General features: G+C 51.4%; 1 protein-coding gene and 1 long non-coding RNA gene across 11 annotated transcripts in view; one reads left to right on the top strand and one right to left on the bottom strand.

The window, feature by feature from the left end:
* Nucleotides 1-702: 702 nt before the first annotated feature.
* On the bottom strand, nt 703-16,066 carry BRPF1 (bromodomain and PHD finger containing 1). 8 transcript variants are annotated; one of them, XM_026501307.4, is made up of 14 exons: nt 15,695-16,064; nt 13,158-13,766; nt 8,792-9,751; nt 7,786-7,948; nt 7,236-7,367; nt 6,693-6,839; nt 5,608-5,917; nt 4,957-5,280; nt 4,354-4,638; nt 3,701-3,848; nt 2,990-3,126; nt 2,769-2,887; nt 2,271-2,425; nt 703-1,557 (listed from the first exon to the last, which is right to left on the bottom strand). In XM_026501307.4, exons 2-14 carry the CDS (start codon nt 13,754-13,756, stop codon nt 1,374-1,376), a joined length of 3,663 nt encoding a protein of 1,220 aa, XP_026357092.1. In that variant the 5' UTR covers nt 13,757-13,766; nt 15,695-16,064; the 3' UTR covers nt 703-1,373. The 8 variants fall into 8 exon arrangements, with proteins under 8 accessions (XP_026357092.1, XP_044240978.1, XP_026357093.1 ...); XM_044385043.3 differs by having other exon boundaries at nt 4,957-5,277; XM_026501308.4 differs by having other exon boundaries at nt 6,711-6,839.
* Nucleotides 16,067-16,712: 646 nt separating this feature from the next.
* Nucleotides 16,713-18,141, top strand: part of LOC113257145 (uncharacterized) — a 28,337-nt gene continuing 26,908 nt past the window's right edge. The window contains exon 1 of one of the 3 annotated variants that reach the window (XR_003316852.4): nt 16,713-16,797. This is a non-coding gene — a long non-coding RNA (uncharacterized LOC113257145). Of the gene's footprint in view, nt 16,798-16,837; nt 16,975-18,141 lie in introns of those variants that run through there. The other 2 variants (XR_008959124.1, XR_008959125.1) reach the window with 2 other exon arrangements.

The following is an 18,141-nucleotide window of genomic DNA, read 5'->3' as shown; positions in this document are numbered from 1 at the left end:
TCCACTCCTCAACAGCTGCAAGCCCTTGGCAACTACCTCCCGTGGCTGTCTCATCTCTAGGCGTGCCAGCCCACAGGTGCCTAGCACTTGGAAGGCAGTCCTTCAGTAACTGTTTCAATCTGTCAAGGGGGTGCCAAGGTTGGGAATGAGTGAACAGCAATCCTTTACCTGCCTGCTCTGGCCCAGTTAAACAGGTGAAGGTCACAGCTATAGTGACTGAAGCACTTGGACTATCCTACTGGCAGAGGACTTGAAGCATCTGAAGTTCATGAAGGGATGGGCAGTAGACTCTTCCTCCAGCAGTTCTGCATACTAGTTAAAGAGCCAGCTTGGCAGACACAGACCTGGGTTCAAATCCTACCTCTGCGACTTTTTAGTTGTGGAAATTTAGGCAAGTTACTTTTCTTCACCTCAGTGTCTTTGTGGAGATAACCACCCTATTATTAACTTCCCCAGAGTTATTGCAAAGATTACATGAAATTATGTATCTGAAAGTGCTTAGAACAAAGCCTGCCACTCAGTTAAGTGCCTGGGAAATGGGAGCTGTCATATTATCTTTATTGCTGTTGTCTTACAAATGGAGCAGGCACAGCAATCAGCAACCTCTTGAGCCCAATTATTTACCATCCCTGGGGGACTGAGCTTCCCTTTTTATTCCTTGCCCTGGCAGAAGGTAAGAACCCAAGAATTCCAAACAGACCATTTATTTTCTAAGAATCAATATATTTTCTTCCTTTGAAATAAATACAAACCAGTTTGAAAGGTGGGGGAATCTATGGGAAAAAGGGAAGTGGGGACAGGCCCCAGTCTTTTTTAGTACCAAATGACTCTGGCGCGACCCGGAAACGCAGTTACAAATGAGAATAATTTAAATTCTCCGCTAATTACAGTATTTACAACAGCAGGGGAGGGGGTCACCTAGTGCCCCTCTTCCGGGCTGGACAGACGTCAATCCCACTGCTAGGCTGGGCAGATGCCCGCTCACCTCACCACCTGCAGGGGGCCTCAGGCCACTAGGCAGTTACAGATTCTCCTGGAACGAGCAGAGCAGGCAGAAGTGGTGGGATGGCCTGTTTTATGCAGTGTCCTAACCTTGGCCCACCACCCTGCACTACAATGCTGTGAGGTCTCTGGAGCTTTCTGGCCAGTGGGACCTCCCCTCTTCTTGCGCAGAGCCACCATGGGCCCTTGGAGTGTTCTGTACAGTCCAGCTGCACTCAGGGCGGGAGGGACCTCCCCCACCCAGCTTCCCCTGAGACTGGCCCCAAGACCAGGAATGAGTCAGTGCAGAGGCCGGTGCCACTCCAGGACAGTGAGCAAAGGGGGAGGAGGGAGGTGGCAGGGCACTGTAGGTTGGGCTGTGCTGGGCATTATCAGTCACTATCACTGGTCTCGCTGCTCTGCTCGCCCTGCACCTTGCTGCGGTGCTGCAGAGCCCTGTGGTAGGCAATCTGCACTGACTTGCGGATGTTGGATTTGCGGCCCTCCAGCATCTTTTCCTTGTCGAGGTCCTGGTTCACGCCGAGAGGAACCAGCTTAGTTCTCGGCAGCCACTGCCTGTAGGACGAGGTGAGGATCACATAAGTCATCTCTGGGAAAGCAACAAGCACCAGCCTTCATCACACACTCATTCAAAAACACCTCCTGAGCGCCCACTCTGACCCAGGCTCTGGTGGGCAATGGGGTTACTGAGACTAAGAGAAACAGTCCCTGCCCTCAAGGAATGGCTCATAGTCTAGTGATGAAAAGAGCCCAGGCAACAGACATACTATGGGGTAACCACAGGGTATTTTTGAGTGCAAAAAACGGAGAGCCATGACCCAACCTGAAATAGGTACCCTGTCCCATAGGCTCCTGGCAGACTTGACTGACATTAAATATCCTCTGCAGACAATGCACAAAAGCACTCCATTACATACATGTGACAGAACAGAGATTGAGAGAGTGAATGTTTATCCCCATCTTGTCACCATGGAGGCAGAGGTGGGAAAACTAAGCCTAGAAGCCACCTAAGTCTGGGTGGGGAGCACATTTGTCATAGTCACTAATGGCCCTTTGGCTTCTAGCTACAGCTGTTTGTCAGCTGCTGCCCACTCAGGCTCTCAGACTCATGGTCAACACAACCCTTTTGCTCAAAGATGTAAGTCCCTCCCCCTCTGATTTGTGATAGCCCAGTCTGTCTGTTGCTGGAATTTCCTGGCAGCCTGCCCCTATACTCAGGGTTGCATCTGTGGCTGTGAATCACACCAAATGCTCCCCTTCTCCCTTACCAGGTTCGCTTGTTGTCAAAGAAGAGGACGAGGTAGAGATGCTCTCGGGCTTCCTGGGTCATCTGCTCCCCAAGTTTCAGCACCTCCAGTGGGGGCACAGGGATGGGAACCCCATGGTGGAACATACCTTCCCGGGGCATCTTTGGATCAATTATCTGAGGGTGTAATAAGACCTTTGTTTGGTTCAGTCCCTTTCTTCTGCACGGCTTAACTCTACCTAAGAATTGGGAGACTATCTCTGAAGTGGGGACAGAGAAAGGTTATGATGCCACAGGCTGCAATGCTGACCCTTCTTCTCATGATGAACTATTTCAGACCCTAGGGTGCAAAGGGAAGGAAAAGGGAGACATCGAACAACTAACCAGGAACTGTCTAAGTGTCTATCTGCCAAAGACCCTTGTTCTCCGCAGCTCAGCAGAGAGTAAGTAAAGTTTGCTAACTGTGTCTGCCATCTGGTGTTGGGAGACAAGGGATATGATAAGAAAAGGGGAAGCCTACCAGAGCTGGGTATGACGGATACCCTCGGCATTTGGCCCACACCAGGTCCAGAGCATCCAAGGGCGAGTCCTCATCCTCTGACAGCCAGCCAGCTCCCCGTCCTAGACTCTTCCTTACCACTTCACAGGAATGGGAGAGAGGGGGCAGATCAGCAGCCAGGGGGCTGGCAAGGCCCTGACACTGGGCCCCCGGCATCCCTCGCCTTAGGTGAGGGTACTTACTGCTGTGGCCCACGCCACGGCCAGTGCCCACGGAGTAGGCCTCGTTCTCAGTGCCTGAGGTATCTTCACTGCTATCTTCCGGGAATGTGCCCCGAGAGAAGGAGGGCTTGCCCCGGCCTTGTTTTGAGGGTGTTGTGCTATGGACAAGACAATAAGAACTCAGCTTAAAGGAGGGGAAGAGTGGCTAATGGCATGGTAGATGTCCTCTCTTTATACCCCCAGGGTCTAAGAATTTTTGAAAGCTGAGGCCACTTGAAAAATTTCAAACCCAAATGCCCTCAGGGGGTTGGCAGTGATGTGATGGACATGGGCCGGATTTAGCAGTGGTGGTGAGGAGTACACCCCCTGTCTAAAGGCAGCACTGGCTAGATTTGCCAGATCTGATTTTTAAAGAGAATACAGGCAGTAGGAATTTTATGTGGCAGTACTGGATTCATTTTTTTAAAAACACCATGCTGGCCAAACAAAATATGTATGCAGGCCAAATCCAGGCCCCAAGGCATCAGTTTACACTCTCTGCTCTATGTTAGCTTAACCCAAGATGGTTTCCACTATTCCATTATGGTGACATTCTTATGTATGCCATTTATTTTGCAGAGAACCTTGGGTCTGAACCATCTTAATCAAGGCTGAGGTGGCTGCCACCCCACTTCCCAAAGGGAAACCTGGAAGGGCATCCTGGAGACAGGTCTTGATCTGGAGAGCTGGTACCTGGTTCGGTCTGAGGCAGCGCTGCTGCTGCTACTGCTGCTGGACTCAGAGTCAGAGCTGCTCCGGGGAAGGCTGCAGTCATTACGATATACCAAGAAACTCTTCTTCACTGGCTGATTTCCACCGCTGAAGCCATTTGCTGGTAAGTCTTGGTTGGTGGGAGGGGGAGGAGGGAAGGAATCGGTCAGGAAGATGTAGATCAGAGATGGCATGGGGGTAAGAGGGATTAGGAGCTTAGCTTTCCCTTCTGTGCTGGAAAATTCCTCCAACTTTGGCCAGCAGAGCCAGCTCTGGGCAGTGTCTGCCACAGTTGGCCATAGTCCTGCCCCACCCCTCGCACTTCCCTTGGCAGTTACTGGCCTTAAGACACAAATGGCTTAAAGGGCAGGAAATCCCCAAGGAGGGTAAGAAGAAAAGAGGTGAAGTGATACAATGGAGGGGATCCTGGACAGGAATCTAGCTGGGTCAGTGTTTCTGGACTTCAGTTTCCCCATCTATAAAATGAGGGGACCGAATTAAAGGATCTCTAAGGGCCCTTCTAGCTCTGATATATTATGGGCAAATGAAGGGATCGGTGGGAGTTATGTTGGGGATGATGGCAGCTTAGCTCACTCTCTCGGTGGGGGCGGGCGCTGGGTGATGGTGAGGCTCACCCATTGGGGGGTCTTCTGTGGATTTATCACTGTCGCTGTCTGAGCTCGAACTGGGCCGGGGGCTCCTACCCCGCTTGCGCTGACGTAGGGAGCCCATGATGGGGAGCTGGGGGGGCCCCACAGGACTGCCTCCGTGGCTGGGGGTCATCTGGCTCTCCCGGTTTTTGGGGGGCCGGCCCGGCCTCTTGGGCGGTCCAGCCGTCTTCGGGTTCTTTTTGGAGAACAGAACTGAGGTTCTCCTGCCCACCTCATGTGCGGGGGTTGAGGACATGTTGGGACCCAGGCCTGGAGCAGAGAAAGAGAGAAGGAGAGTTGGTGAGGGGCCTGATGTGGGAAGGGTAGATACCCAGGGTACGCCCTGGGTCTATACAACCATTACTCCAGCTAGAGTTGGGAGATGATCTGAGGGTATGGAATTGGGAACATTGTCTCTTATACAAATAGCCAGAGAGGCAGCTGAGAGGCCCCTGAATGGGGAATGAGGGAGAAAGTACAGCTAGCTGTGTAGGAGAAACCTCTGCCTGGGGCATGGCAGGGGCTGAGTGTGTGCTGCAGAGTCAAGTCTGGCTTGCTTTGGGGTCCACCTTGCTAGGGGGTTCAGACCTTTGCTTGTCTCCTGGCTGCTGCTCTCCTCGGCGGCACTGTCTGTCTGCCCATCCTTGTCACAGGATGCCGGGTGAGGTGTCAGACTGCCCCGGCTCGTGGGGCCGTGCCGCTCAGGCCCATCCCTTCCAGTTTCCCTCTGGTGGGCAAGCTTTCGCCGCAGTGCCGTCATCTCTTTCTTGATCATCTTTGCACGCCGTGAACGGCCCACGCTCTGCTTGCTGGCATTCACCTCATCCAGCCGCTCCAGCAACAACTTTAGCTGCTCTTCCACTGGCAGATGCTTCTGGTTCTCCAGCAGGACCAGCCGCTCTTCCTCTGCTGCTAGGGATGGACATGGAGAGTGGGGAAAGGTCAGACTCAGGGGAGCCCTCCGGGCCCCCTGAACCTGGGCAGGCAGCAAGAAACCCACTCTTTTCCCCTTGGCTTCTCACCAGAACAGCTGTGTAACAGCAGCACCAAAATGTGGAATGGCGGACACTGCTATCCATTCACCCAGTCTGGCTTCTTGGCGAGCATTCCTGGGGATAGCTTGCCACTGCTCAGCCTAGCTACTTCCTGCCTACACTGCCTGTTCCCAGTAGGGGACTTTTGGCAAGCTGTTCATCCCTGGCATTGGCCTCTATGTGTGTAGCATGACTTATCACCCACCATCTTCAGTGTGTTGTGGGGCTTCATCTCCAGCCAGGCTGTGGGGGATATGCATGCCCGTCTCAAAGTCAATGCCCATTTTTTCTGCCTGGCGCCGGGCCTGGCGGAGCACAGCGCCACCCTGTTCACGGAGCCGCACTGCTGCCCGGTAGAAGATGGTATCCTTGGCGTTATACTTGAGGCAGTTGCTGACGATAAGGTTGAAGTCCTCCTCAAAATCATCAAAGTTCAGGTAGCGGTAAGCCTCCAAGTTCTGCTTCATGGTGAAAAAGTCCATGGGCTTTTTGATGTGGTCTAGGTAGTCAGGTACCTGGAGAGTAGGGTAGGTATGGCTAAGTGGAGATATGCTCCTCATTCTCCCTGAACCCTTGCTTCTAACACCCCCACCCCCTGAAATGCATCCAGCAACCTCTTCCCACCACAGTTAGAGGCAGGCATATAGCACAGGGAAAAGGAAAGCTAGATTCTAGTCTTGACTTTACCAGTCACAAGCTGTGTGACCATGGCAAGTCTCTTAACCCTTCTGGGCCTTCTTTTCCTCGCCTGGAAAATGGTGATGAAATTACAGTCAAATCTACTTCCTACAGCCACATGAGGCTTCGTGGCTATGGCAATCCTCTGGAAATAACACCATCTTGCATTCCTATGGCTCTTTTTACTTATCATTAAGACTTACAAGGAGGCTACTGCCTCAGGCCTCTCGTTTTATACCTTTTAGAGAGAAGAGTCTGCCAGTCAGGACCTAGGGCGTCAGAGCTGGTTCTTTAGGTGCTGAGCCTTCTAAAGTCTCCGTTCTAGGGTTCAGCACCCCGAAAGTGTCTTCCTGCCCTGGGATTATTCATTTGGCAGACTCAGTCCCTGCCTCTGGGGAAGGAGTGCAGATTGCCTCCCACTCTGGGCCCTTGGGGTATGACAGGGACAAGACAGAGTCCAGGTGACGCATGTGGCTCCAGTTCATCCTGAAGCCCCAGAGCCACCAGCCCCTCTCTTCATGGTCCCCTCCTAGTCCCTGGCCCAGACCTGCAGCAGGGGTCCAACTGGGAGAGGAACAGAAAGAAGGTGGAGTGAGGGGAAGGGATTCTTACTTCGTCCAATTCGGTTACCTCAGACAGAGGGACCGGCTCGCTGAAGATGTTGCCTGTGTCCTTTTCTTGGAGCTGCTCCAAGGTTTTGCGAAGGAGGATGAGGAAAGGGGTCAGCTGCATCTCCATGGCGATCTGCTGGACCTTGATCTGACACACATAAAGGCCCGATCAGCTAGGCCCAGGCCAGTCCCTTGGCAGAGGTCTGAGGGGATGGTAGCAGCTGGTCTGGGACATTGCCTTCCTTCTCCCCTGCCCACAGCTGAGTGTACTCACTCAGGTCTACTTTATAAAAAGGCCCAACTACTCTGGCTGGCCTTTCCCTTCCTTGAACTCCCAGTGCCAGCTACCTATATCACATAATTTAGGGTCCCTTTCATACTCTTCTGTGACATTCTGCTTGCAGTGAGCTTGAGAACACACTGGGCACCAGGAAACCTGACTCCAGCATCAGCCCTGTTGCTTCCTGGCCAGGGGGTACATGCTTTTCCTTGTCCCAGGACTGTTTTCTCTTCTGTAAGACAGAGTTGGCCCAGGAGCACTCACCGTCTCCCTTTTGAGCTTCTCCCGCTTGCGGATAAGCTCCACCAGCAGCCGAGCTCGTTCTAGGTCGTGCCGGAGCCGTTGCCAGGACTTGAGCTGTTCTTTGAGGGCCCAGTTCTTATCCTCAGAATCTCTCTGTAGAGGCAAAAAAGGGGGTCAGGAGATGATGAGGGAGCCAGAAGAAAAGCCAAAGGGGAAGAGAGCCCAGAAGACCTGGGTCAAGGGCAGGTAAAGCTTAAGAAGGGAGCACAGTAGTTTATCAGCAGGCTCACTAGCTAAAGTGGGACTTCCTCAACCTATGTGCCCCCTAGACCTGGCACAGAATCAATGCTTGGTATATGCTTATTGAGTGAATAGATGAATGAACACACAGGAACACTGCCCTTCCAGCAAGCAGATAATCCATAAGGACTTCGTCCTGAGCCTGGTTTGAAGGCTAGCTTAAAGGAGGAAACACCCTAAGTCCTCGGACACTGAAAGCTATAGTCACAAATCTCAGTCCTTGTGTCCCTGGCCCCAGTTCCCAGAGCCCACAGGGAATCTGACACGGTACCCCGACTTGGTCACAATTCCTCTGAGACTGCAGGTGTGTCTGTAGGCGACGTAGCAGTGGGACTCCATTTCGGGACTGCCGTTTCAGCGTCCAGTAGCTGTGTAACCTCTGCATGAACTGGCTCTTCCTTTGGATGGTCAGGCGGTTGGTGATTTTACTGAGCCTGGGAAGCAGGGAATAAAGAGAAAAACCCAGTGAGCATGCTTTTCTTAAGCAGAATAGGGGTCTCTGGCTAGTGAGAATTCCTGAATGGGGCTGAATTGGGAATAAACCTATTGTCAAAAAGGCCTGTGACACTGGCTTAATGCAAAGAAGAGCAAATGGTACCAGACAGGAAGCCAAAACTCCCAGCATGAAGCCAGATCCCTACCCCTGTTCACGAAGTTGGTGGGGGAGGGGTGTCAGGGAGCTTGCCCCTAAGACTGCTCTTGTCACGGTAGCCTGGAGTACTATTTGACCCTGGGATACCCTGCTCGGATTGAGCCTTGGAAGGTTTTAGGATAAAGTACAATCATAAAGCAGTAAACTATAGAAAATCGACTAGATAGCACAAGAGAGAGTTAAAAATAACTGATGATGGTAGCCCTCATCTGGATTCATTTGTGGCAGTGACCACTTCGCAACTTCTTGAGCGTTTCCTTCCCCCTTTTTCGTTCCATTTCTCCCTTCAGGGTCAGACCGTTTCTGCTACTGTGGCTGGTAGCTACTCCATCCTCTTTCTTCCTAACTTAAACAAAACCATCAAAATGAAGGGCAGCTGAAAACACTTATTAGGTCTACCAGATAAAAGTTGACATTTCTGGCTCCTCATGTAAAAGTCAGGTGACCTCCTAGAGCTAACTTCTTTTGGAATCTGGTGTGATTTTTGTTTTTTTGGTTTTTTTTTTTTTAACTTCTTTGTAGCTCCTGGTTAAGATAACCCAACCCTATCACTCCACTTGGGACTCTCTGTCTCTAGGAGGGCTTCTTCTTCCCTTAGCAGCCTATCCATCCACTCCCCACATACCTGTGTGGTGGGATGCAAGGCACCGACACCACAGGAGCTGCTGCTCGCTTCTCTGCCAGGATCTTCCGTGCCTTCTTCATCTTGATCCGGGACTTGGCCTTTGCCTTCTTGACCTTCTCTGAGCTCCAACTCTTACCCTCATCCTCCTCCTCCTCCTCATCCTCCTCACCCTCACTGTGGGATAGGGCAGGCAAGCGGCGTGCCGAACCTGGGGGTGTGTGGATGTCACAGTAGGCTGTCTTGCGGACACTGAAAGAGGTGCCGTTGGCACCTGTCTCCCGCACAGGCTCCATCTTCATGTAAAGGCCAGCCTGCTGGGCACATGTCACGTGGAAGGCTGTGTAGCAGTTGGCCTTGTGGCACTGGATGCAGGCCCCTGAGCCCCGCTGTTTGCAAATATAGCAGGTCAGCTTCCAGCGAGCTGGCGGGATGTGCTCAATGCTGTCGATAGGCTCCAGGAAGACTGTGTTGGCGAAGCAGACTTCAGGGATCCACAGGGCACACACCACATGGGCCCAGCGCCCATCATCTGTCTGCTTGAAGGCACCACCCTTGTTGGGGCACAGGGCACAATCCACAGCGCGGGAGGGTGACTGTAGGCAGCGGCGGCACAGCCACTGGCCCTCAGGGATGTAGGGGACACCATAGCACTCCTGGTGCACAGCCAAGTTGCACATGTCACAGAACAGGATGACATTGCTGTTCTGGCACTCACCATCATTACAGATACAGCACACGGCATCCTCGTCCACTAGTGCATTGGGGTCACCTTTATTGTGGCTTTCAAAGTAGGACTCCTTTTCCAGACGGTCCATTAAGTACTCAAAGATCTCCTGTGGGATGGGACTCACACCCTCTGTCTTCCGCCGCTCATTCATGATATCCAACCAGATGTAGTCCTCTTCGTCCATGTCATACTCTACTTCCTCGTCCAGCTCCTCTGCCGACTTCTCAATGTACCTGCAGTGCACGTAGGCAGCTCAGCATCATATGGTTGAGATTTCCTTCCCCTAAAGACAACGGGCTACAATTGCTGGACACTTACTCAGTGCCAGGCCTGTGCCTTTACTTATGCTGTCTCATTCCACTGTCATCCTAACCCCAGCTTTTGTAATTATTCTGGTTTTGCATAAAAGGAAATCTAAGGTTTAGGGAGTTAGGGAGCTTGTGTACTAGCTACTATACCACTGAGGTGCAGAGGCTCAATCAAACTCCTGAAGGGAGGCGGGTGCGGCAGCTAGGTCCTATTGTGTTGGTCTGGATGACGGTGCAAAGAGTCCCAAGGAAGGTCCTCATGTGTCACTTGCAAATTATATATAATTTTTAGCACCAGCTGGCAGTGTCCTGAATGGAGTTGCCATGGGTCTTCTGTCAGCTGGTGCAACTCCCTCAAACTCTAGGTATTGTGTTTGTTCTCTGGATAGCCTCGGAAGATAACAGAATAGCTAAGATTTACTAGGCATTTACTGTGAGCCAAGCATTTTCTGTTACACATTTATTCTCACCACAGACATGGTATCAGTGTTCTTATTGCCCTTATTTTGTGGATGAGGAAAATGAAGCTTTGAGACGTTAACTGCCCAACACAGATAGGTCACACAACCAGGAAGTGGCAGAGCTACAATTCACACTCTACCCTACAGCACTCATTGGACCAGCAGAACTGGAGCTGAGGGCTGCTCCAGGTGCCTGGCATACAGAGCGAGCTCCCCATGCCCCCTGCTATGCTCTAGGTTGCCTGGACTCTAGTATTATAAAGCTACAGGGAGCTACAATGGAAAGAATGGGGCTTTGGCTTCTGACAAACATGGATTAAAATCCTGGCTCTGCCACTTTGTGACCTTCAAGTTATCACTGGTCCTTCCTGAACCTCAGTATTATTGATGATAGGATGAGAATGCTACCATTTTTTCCCAAAGACGTTTGTCAGGATTAAATGGAATTTGAAAAATGAATGGACTAAATGAAGTGGCACAACACAGCAGGCCCTAAATAAATGTTAGTTTCTGTTCCTCCCCTCCCCCCTCCACAACAGAAATGGGGTTCTGGGTGCTAAGAGCAGTCCAGGTGAGCACAGGCTCTGAAGCCATGCTCTGTATGACAATAAGTAAACATGGTCACCTCCCCAGGCTTTTGTTTCCTCATCCACAAAGTGGTGATGCTAACCTGAACCTATCTCACACAGCTGCTGTGAGCATTAAATGAGTTAATACACGTAAAGAACTTAGAACAGTACCTGGCATGATCCAAGTACTCAATAAACATTAGCTTTAGTATTAGCTTTTGTATAGCCCTGACCTATCTTGCCTTGTATTCTAACTATTTATGTGTCTAACTCCTCCAGTATAGGCTAGAGGCAAGAACCATGTCTGATTCACTACACAGAAATAGGCACAGTGTTGTTCATTTCAAAAGCATTTTGGGGGTGGAATGGAGGAGAGAACTAAAATACTGTGTCTATAGGAAGCTGTTTCTTCCTTAGCCCTGTACTTCTTCCCCAAAGTGACCACAAGGTCCTCATCCTTGAAAAAGGCTGTGGCTCAGAGCTTGTATGAACCATCCAGCCACTTCCAGGCCTTGGCACCTGTTCTCAACCTTTTCTCTGCCACGACACATGTGACATTACGCGATGGTGCATAACACACTCCCACGGTGTACCCATATTACAGGCTGTGGCACAGATAGATAATGTAGGCTGCATGTCATGTACAATTCCTGGCACACCAGCCTACACTCCACCCTCTTTCCCCCTTAAGAAAGCATATCAGATGCAAGCCAGAGAAAATGGTGTTCTTAGAGAGATGACCTCCAATCTTCTCAAATTTATATATAAAAAATATTTACAAAACTTGGACAGTTCTGCTAACAGTAGTAATAAATAACATGCAACATACCTCCCAGCTGATTGCAGTGTACCTAGCTGAGAAATGCTCCCCTGGAGAATAGATTTGAACCCCAAGAAGAAAGAGTGAATCTGAGCAGAAGGAGGAAGGAATGGGTGGAATGAACTGGTCTGGACTGCCTATCAGAGCAGAGAATGCTAGAAAGCCATTAGGAGGGAAGGCAGGCCCAGGCAGGGGTCTGTGTGTTGGGGGGGTGGGCACAGCAGTGAGTGCTAACATAAAAGAGAAGCAGTGGAAAGCCAGAAGGGGGTGGAGCCGGGCTGGACAGATGAAAGAAAAAAAGAGAGGAAGAGGAGACTGCCTAATATGTGAACAGTGGAGAGACCAAAGTATCTTACTAGGCCAAATAACCTGAGTTCCCACAGACTTGATTTTATTTATTTTTTCATATTTTTCCCCCCACAGACTTGATTTTAAAGAACTGAGACTGAGTATACCATCACATGGATTGCATTTTTGGGAAAAACTACCTTTCATATAAAAACCTTTATAAGTCCTTTTTAGAGATCAGGCCTTCAGATTAGTGGACACCAAACATTGCTCCTTAACTTATCCGAATGCACTCTTTGCCTTGAATGCCAAGATTCAGGGAGAAGTTTTACACTTTGTTTTTGTACCATCCTTCAGCTAAGGTTTCTGTATGTAGCTTCACCCCCACACTGCCCCCATCCTTTCATTTTTTTATCTTGTATTAAAGGAATTTAGCTTTATGTCCCTGACTTTCTTAGGAGCCATCATGACTAATTTTGGAAGGAAATGGGATGCCAAGAAACAATTAAATGAAATAAATAAAAGGGCCAATGGTAGAGTACAAAACATAGGCGATGAAAATATTGCTTATACATGCCAAAGGATGGGTGACAGTAATAGAATGGGAAAATTACCTCTGCAGATTTACAAATTGCTCTCAGGACCTTATAAAATCAGTGTGCCTAGTCTTCTACCTCTAGGCTGGCAGAGGAATATTATACATGCTCTGCAGATGGGGTCATTAGAATGCCAGAACCTTTTCTCAACGTTGCACAGTGATGGAGTGGAGCGGGCCAGCAACCAGACACATGATGTTTTGTTACAGTGGAAACAGTATAGCTTTGGACTCAAAGTAACCTGGATGTGAATCCCAGTTCAAATCTATTAGCATGTAACTTTTGGTAAGTCTGGTCCCCTTTCTGGACTGTGGGTTCCTCATCTGTGAAATGAGAACAATACCTGCCTGAGAGAATTGTGAGAATAAAACAAGAGAGTGGCTGTAAAGTACCCAGTGCAGGGCCTGGCATGTGGCAGTATAGAGTAAGTGCCACCATCATTAGCTGGGGCACCATTCCTCTCACTGTCCTGGCAGGACCAGTGTGCTTCTGCTACCCTTTATCTCTGCCACTCTCCTCTCTGCTGCCTGTTACCTCTCCAGCTCCTGAGCCCTGCTTGACCAGTTTTTCAGAGAGGGGAGGTAGAGGTGGCCTTACCGGTAATAGGAAGTTGGCCGGGGTGGGGCATCAGGGGTGTCCTGCTCCAACTCTCGGTATACCACCTCTGGTAGCTTGGGAGTGGTGCTCACAGAAGCATTATGGTGATGGTGATGGTTGGAGTCCTTGCGCTTCTCCTTGTTCTTATGCTTGCCTGACTTGGGAGTAGCGGCTGGTGTTTCAGTGTTCTCCTTGTTGCTGCCATTCTCAGGAGCCTCCTCAGGGGCCTCCTCATCCTCTGACACCACATCCAAGTTGTCAAAAATGCTGATGCGGTGGACACGGCCGTGCAGGTCCACCTCCACCATGCGTTGGGCCTGTGCGTAGCTCATCACCTCACGGCCCGGTGACTGGGATACCTCTGAGGGGCTGGGCGACTGCTTGTTGGCTGGGCGTGATTGGCGCCCCTTCTTCTTGTGCTTGCGGAGTGGAGTCTGCTGCGGGGGTGGTGGGTTGTCGTGGTCATAGTGATATAGGTGGTACTCAATACCACTGTAACTCTTGTAGACCTTGCGGCAGGTCTCCACAGGGCACTCATACGGTGGCTTAGTTGCCCGCAAGTTGTGGCAGAAAGTCTTCACATCAAAGTCCACCCCCATGCTGTCACATCTAGAATGTACAGATCAGTTAGCATAGGCCTGGGGACAAGTTCCTGGCCATCCACTCTCATCTCTCCACCCATCCTTCTCCCCAAGGGTCCTGGCCAGCCCACCTCTACAGTGACTCCAAATGCCATCACCTCCACACCATGGCCACAGTCTGGGCCTCATCACCTCCTGCCCAGTCATCCTGCCCTACATCTCAATATAGGCTAATAGCCTATAGCCTAATCTCATATAATGAGGCCAGAGTAGCAACAATCATGTCAATGTTTTGATTAAAAGCTTCCTAATGCTCCCTACTTATTTCAGGATAATATCCAAATTCCCTATGATGACATTCAAGGTACTCCTTTCATTGTCTGGCCCTAGTCCTCCTTTCCAGACTCTTCTCACTAGTTACAGCTGTACTTCCGTCTATCCAGGGCAACTTGTCATTCCCTGAATGTTATACCCACTCATTCCCGCAAGATGATCTCTATTTGAAGTGGCTTCCATCCTGATTGGTGAGCTCCTACTCATTCTTCAAAACCCAACTCAAATGTCACTTCTTATTATGATTTGTCTTTCCCATAGGGAAATATGTTTCTACAGCATTCCATTCTTGTCATTCCATCATGGTGGCATGGCACTTACCACACTAGAAGTCCTTTGTCTCCTCCCACTAGACTGGGTGCTATGCAGCGCAGACATCAGAGTCTACCCACCTCTCTATATATCCAGTACCTGGCATGTAGTAGCCACTCAGTTTTTGGCAAATGAATGAAGAACTTGTTGAATGAATAGCTAAATGAGGGGATCACCAGATTTGGAGCTGACAGATGGATGAAGGCTAGTGTTAACCCATATAGAAGCTTGCCTGAATGGATAGCCAACGATTTAATCCTGGACACCAGCAGAAATCACTGCATTACAGAAAAAAGCAGTACATTTCTGAGGTCTTTAGAGAAAACCTCTGCCCTGGCCCTGGCTCTGGGAGTGGTACCTGACCCTGACTCTGGGAGTGATACCAGGTATTAAGGGTACAAACAGGAACATGACAATTTAGGCACACTCAGCTCCATGACGGTCCTCAGGGCCTTCCCTTCCTCCTCTCCAATGTTCCTAGGTGAGTAGTAACAGCAGATGGCACCAGCCCCCAGGAAGCCCAGCTTGGTCAGAGACTGCCCCAATTTCTCCAGGCCTAGCTGAGTTCAACAATTCAGCTAGGGTGTTGGCACCATTCCAAGCAAAGCCACCCTGAGCTCCCAGACAAATAGTGACCCCTCTTGGCTTCTCTCCAGCTACTTAGCCAAGCCAAGTGGGCTGCCCCATCCTTTCTGTCAAAGCCCCTGACTTCTACATTGGTAAAACTACTTCAACTTTTACTTCCTACCTGCAGCTGTGTCTTTAAACACAAACCAATCAGAGACCACGCAAGCTCTTCTCTTTCAATGATGGGTCCCTGGTGTACGCTGCGGCTCTGTCGCCCTGGCTCCCAAAGTAGCACAGAGCCCCGGACAGATGTCCCGCTGGGACTGGGCGGCAGAGGCACACGGGGTGGAGACAAGAACTCAGACTGGAAGCCCGTGAGGAAGGCCCAGGGCCCACAGGGGTATGGCGGCAGAGCTCAGGGGGCTGGAGGAAGTAGGGGGCGGGGGCCGGAGCGATCAGGCCGGGCCCAGGCGGTGCCCGCAGCCCTCTCCCGGATGCGGCGACGTTTCCCTTTTGTCGAAGTGTAACATGTTACACAAGGCTCCCCTCCTGCCATTGGCCTAGGCAGCCCTGGAGGATACTCTGTTGCCCTGGGACGCGGGCTGGGAGCTAATGCACTGTCAGTTCTCCCAGCTGGAGCGGCCCAAGGGGCACCCGGGCCAGGAAGCTCAGTGCACGCCCCACGAAAGTAGTCTAGTCCTTCCCCGCTGGCCACTCCCGCCCTGGTCCCAGGCCCGCACTCACCGGCCACCTCGAGTCCGGGTTCATCGCCGGGGGCGCCCGCCGGGGCTCCGACCCCACTTGGGGAGGCCGGCGGGGAAAGACGGGCCGGGGAGAGAGAGCCCCAACTCCGGAGACCGCAGATCTCACCACCCCGGCCCCCTGCCGCCCCACGCTCTGGCCCCGGCTCCCCGGGATTCCCGCGCTGACCCCTGCCGCTCCCGGTCCCGCCGGCGCCCTGGTGTCTCAGCTCCGTCGGCCGCCGCCCGTTTCGAAAGCCCCTAGGTTGTCCGGCCTCGGGACCCGACACCGCCGGAACAATGGACGCTCCCGGAGGCAGCGCGGGGACGGCGGCGGCGGAGACCGTGGCGGCAAAGGCAGTGGCAGCGGCGGCGGCAGCAGCGGCGGCGACGGCGTCTGCGCAGGGTAAACTCGGCGCCTCGGCGCTGTCGAGCTGCACTTTCGCCACAGATCCCCGCCCGCCTGCTGAGTCTCGAGAGGCCATTCTCTGAGATTCGGAAGAGCCCCTGGACACCCCATATGGCTTCTCTAGCACCTCCACCTTAGAGTTGAGTTTCTCTGGACTGAAGACGCGATATTCGGGATCCGGAGGGGTCGGGCCGTTTGTGGCGAATCTGCGGACACGGACGGTGAGCGCGGGGCTGGGCTTGAGGAGCCCGCCCTTCTCCCTTCCCCCTCTGCCTCCTCCCTCCCTCCTGCTGGCGCCGCGGCTGCAGTAGGGACCTGGCCTTGGTCTCCGAGAAAGGCGGCGAGGCGGGGCTGGAGTCTCGGGGCGGGGCTGGGGGCAGGGCCGGGAGCAGGAGGGACACAGGCTGGAGCCTCAGGAAGGGCTTGGAGTTATGGGTAGGGGTGGGGCGGATCTGGCCGAGAATAAACCAGTCCATGGGGCGGAGTTTGCGGAGAATGGGCGGGGACATCTGTAAAGCGGGCCCCAGTAAGGAGAATAGGGGCTGAACAGGGTTAAAAGGGTGGGGCTAAACAGAAGAGTGGGCCTTAGGGAAGAAAGGGAGGGGCTTTAGATGGGCCTGGACGGCGTTGGGCTGGGGAGAAAGGACAGCTGGGAATAATGACGCGAGACTGAAGTGAAAGGGCGGGGCGTGGAAAAGGTAAAGGGGCGGGGCTGGAAGGAAAGGGCGGAACCACGTTAAGGATAACGGGAGTAGCTGAAGAAAGGGAAGGAGCTTGGGAAAGGCAAAGGAGCAGGACTGGAGGAAAGGTGTGGATCTGAAGGAAGGGGTCGAATTCGGGGAGGTGAAAAAGGCTGGTGAAAAGACTTGTGCACGGTAATGGGATTCAGATGCTGGGAACACTTTAGGGTTAGCGGGGAAATGCATCATGGCTATGAGTTGGAAGGCTGGAAGATTGTCAAAACAGACAACTGTTTTAATGTGACTGGGCCACTTAGTAGCCATGTGAACTTGGGCAAGTTGTCAAATTTTTCCTATCTTAAATTCTGTATTTATAAAAGAGAGCTCGAAAGCTTGTCAGTTCTTGGGGGTTTTGGTGAACTTGGGTGCTGGGAAGAGTCCACTTGTGAAGCAATGCTTGTTGCTGAGCCTCTTCAGTTTGCCATCCAAAGAAGAGCGTGAGGGACGCCTGGTTGATTAAGCGTCTGCCTTTGGCTGGGTCGTAATTCCGGGGTCCTGGGATTGAGTCCCGTATGGGGCTCCTTGCTGTGCGGGGAGCCTGCTTCTCCCTCTGCGTCTGCCTCTCTCCCCTGCTCGTTCTCTCTCTCTCTCTCTCAAATAAATAAAATCTTTAAAACAACAACAACAAAGAAGAGCGTGAAAGGGTCTTCCAGGGTTCTGGGGCAAAACTCGAAGTAAATGGAAGCTTCTATTGTATCTTAATGCAAACTTTGCATTCGACCCACACTAATGTATGTATTTTCATAAATAAAGCTTTCTGAAAAACATCCTAATAAAAGTAACACTCCAGAAAGTTGTTTGCTGGTTAAGATCTTGGGATCTGGAGTCAAACTGATGAGTTCTCTTCAAAAAGTGACTTAACCTCTCTGAGCCTCAGTTTCCTGATGTATAAAGTGGAGATAAAATATAGTGCTTACCTCACAGGATTGTTGTGAGGATTAAATAAGAATATGCTTGCAAATAACCTACATATGTAATGAATACTCAAGTATTTAGCTCTTTTTATTTTTATTTTTATTTTTTTTAAAGATTTTATTTATTTATTTGACAGAGATAGAGACAGCCAGTGAGAGAGGGAACACAAGCAGGGGGAGTGGGAGAGGAAGAAGCAGGCTCATAGCAGAGGAGCCTGATGTGGGGCTCGATCCCACAACGCCGGGATCACGCCCTGAGCCGAAGGCAGACGCTTAACCGCTGTGCCACCCAGGCACCCCTTTAGCTCTTTTTATTATCCTCATTAAAAGATTCAGGATAAATGGATCAGAACAGAGTCATTGTAAAGCTGACCCCCTTTGAAGTCAG

This window comes from Ursus arctos, unplaced genomic scaffold (genome assembly GCF_023065955.2).
Source record: "Ursus arctos isolate Adak ecotype North America unplaced genomic scaffold, UrsArc2.0 scaffold_14, whole genome shotgun sequence".
NCBI lineage: Eukaryota > Metazoa > Chordata > Mammalia > Carnivora > Ursidae > Ursus > Ursus arctos.
Note: the sequence above shows the minus strand (reverse complement) of the source record. Positions and strands in the feature narration are given on the sequence as shown.

Excerpts from the sequence above, each read along its gene's own strand:
- BRPF1 (XM_026501306.4), bottom strand. The coding sequence starts at position 13,756 with ATGGGGGTGGACTTTGATGTGAAGACTTTCTGCCACAACTTGCGGGCA. Across the intron at positions 9,752-13,157 it reads CGGCCAACTTCCTATTACCG|GTACATTGAGAAGTCGGCAG; the intron begins GTAAGGCCACCT and ends CGTGCACTGCAG. Across the intron at positions 5,918-6,710 it reads AGCCGGTCCCTCTGTCTGAG|GTACCTGACTACCTAGACCA; the intron begins GTAACCGAATTG and ends CCTACTCTCCAG.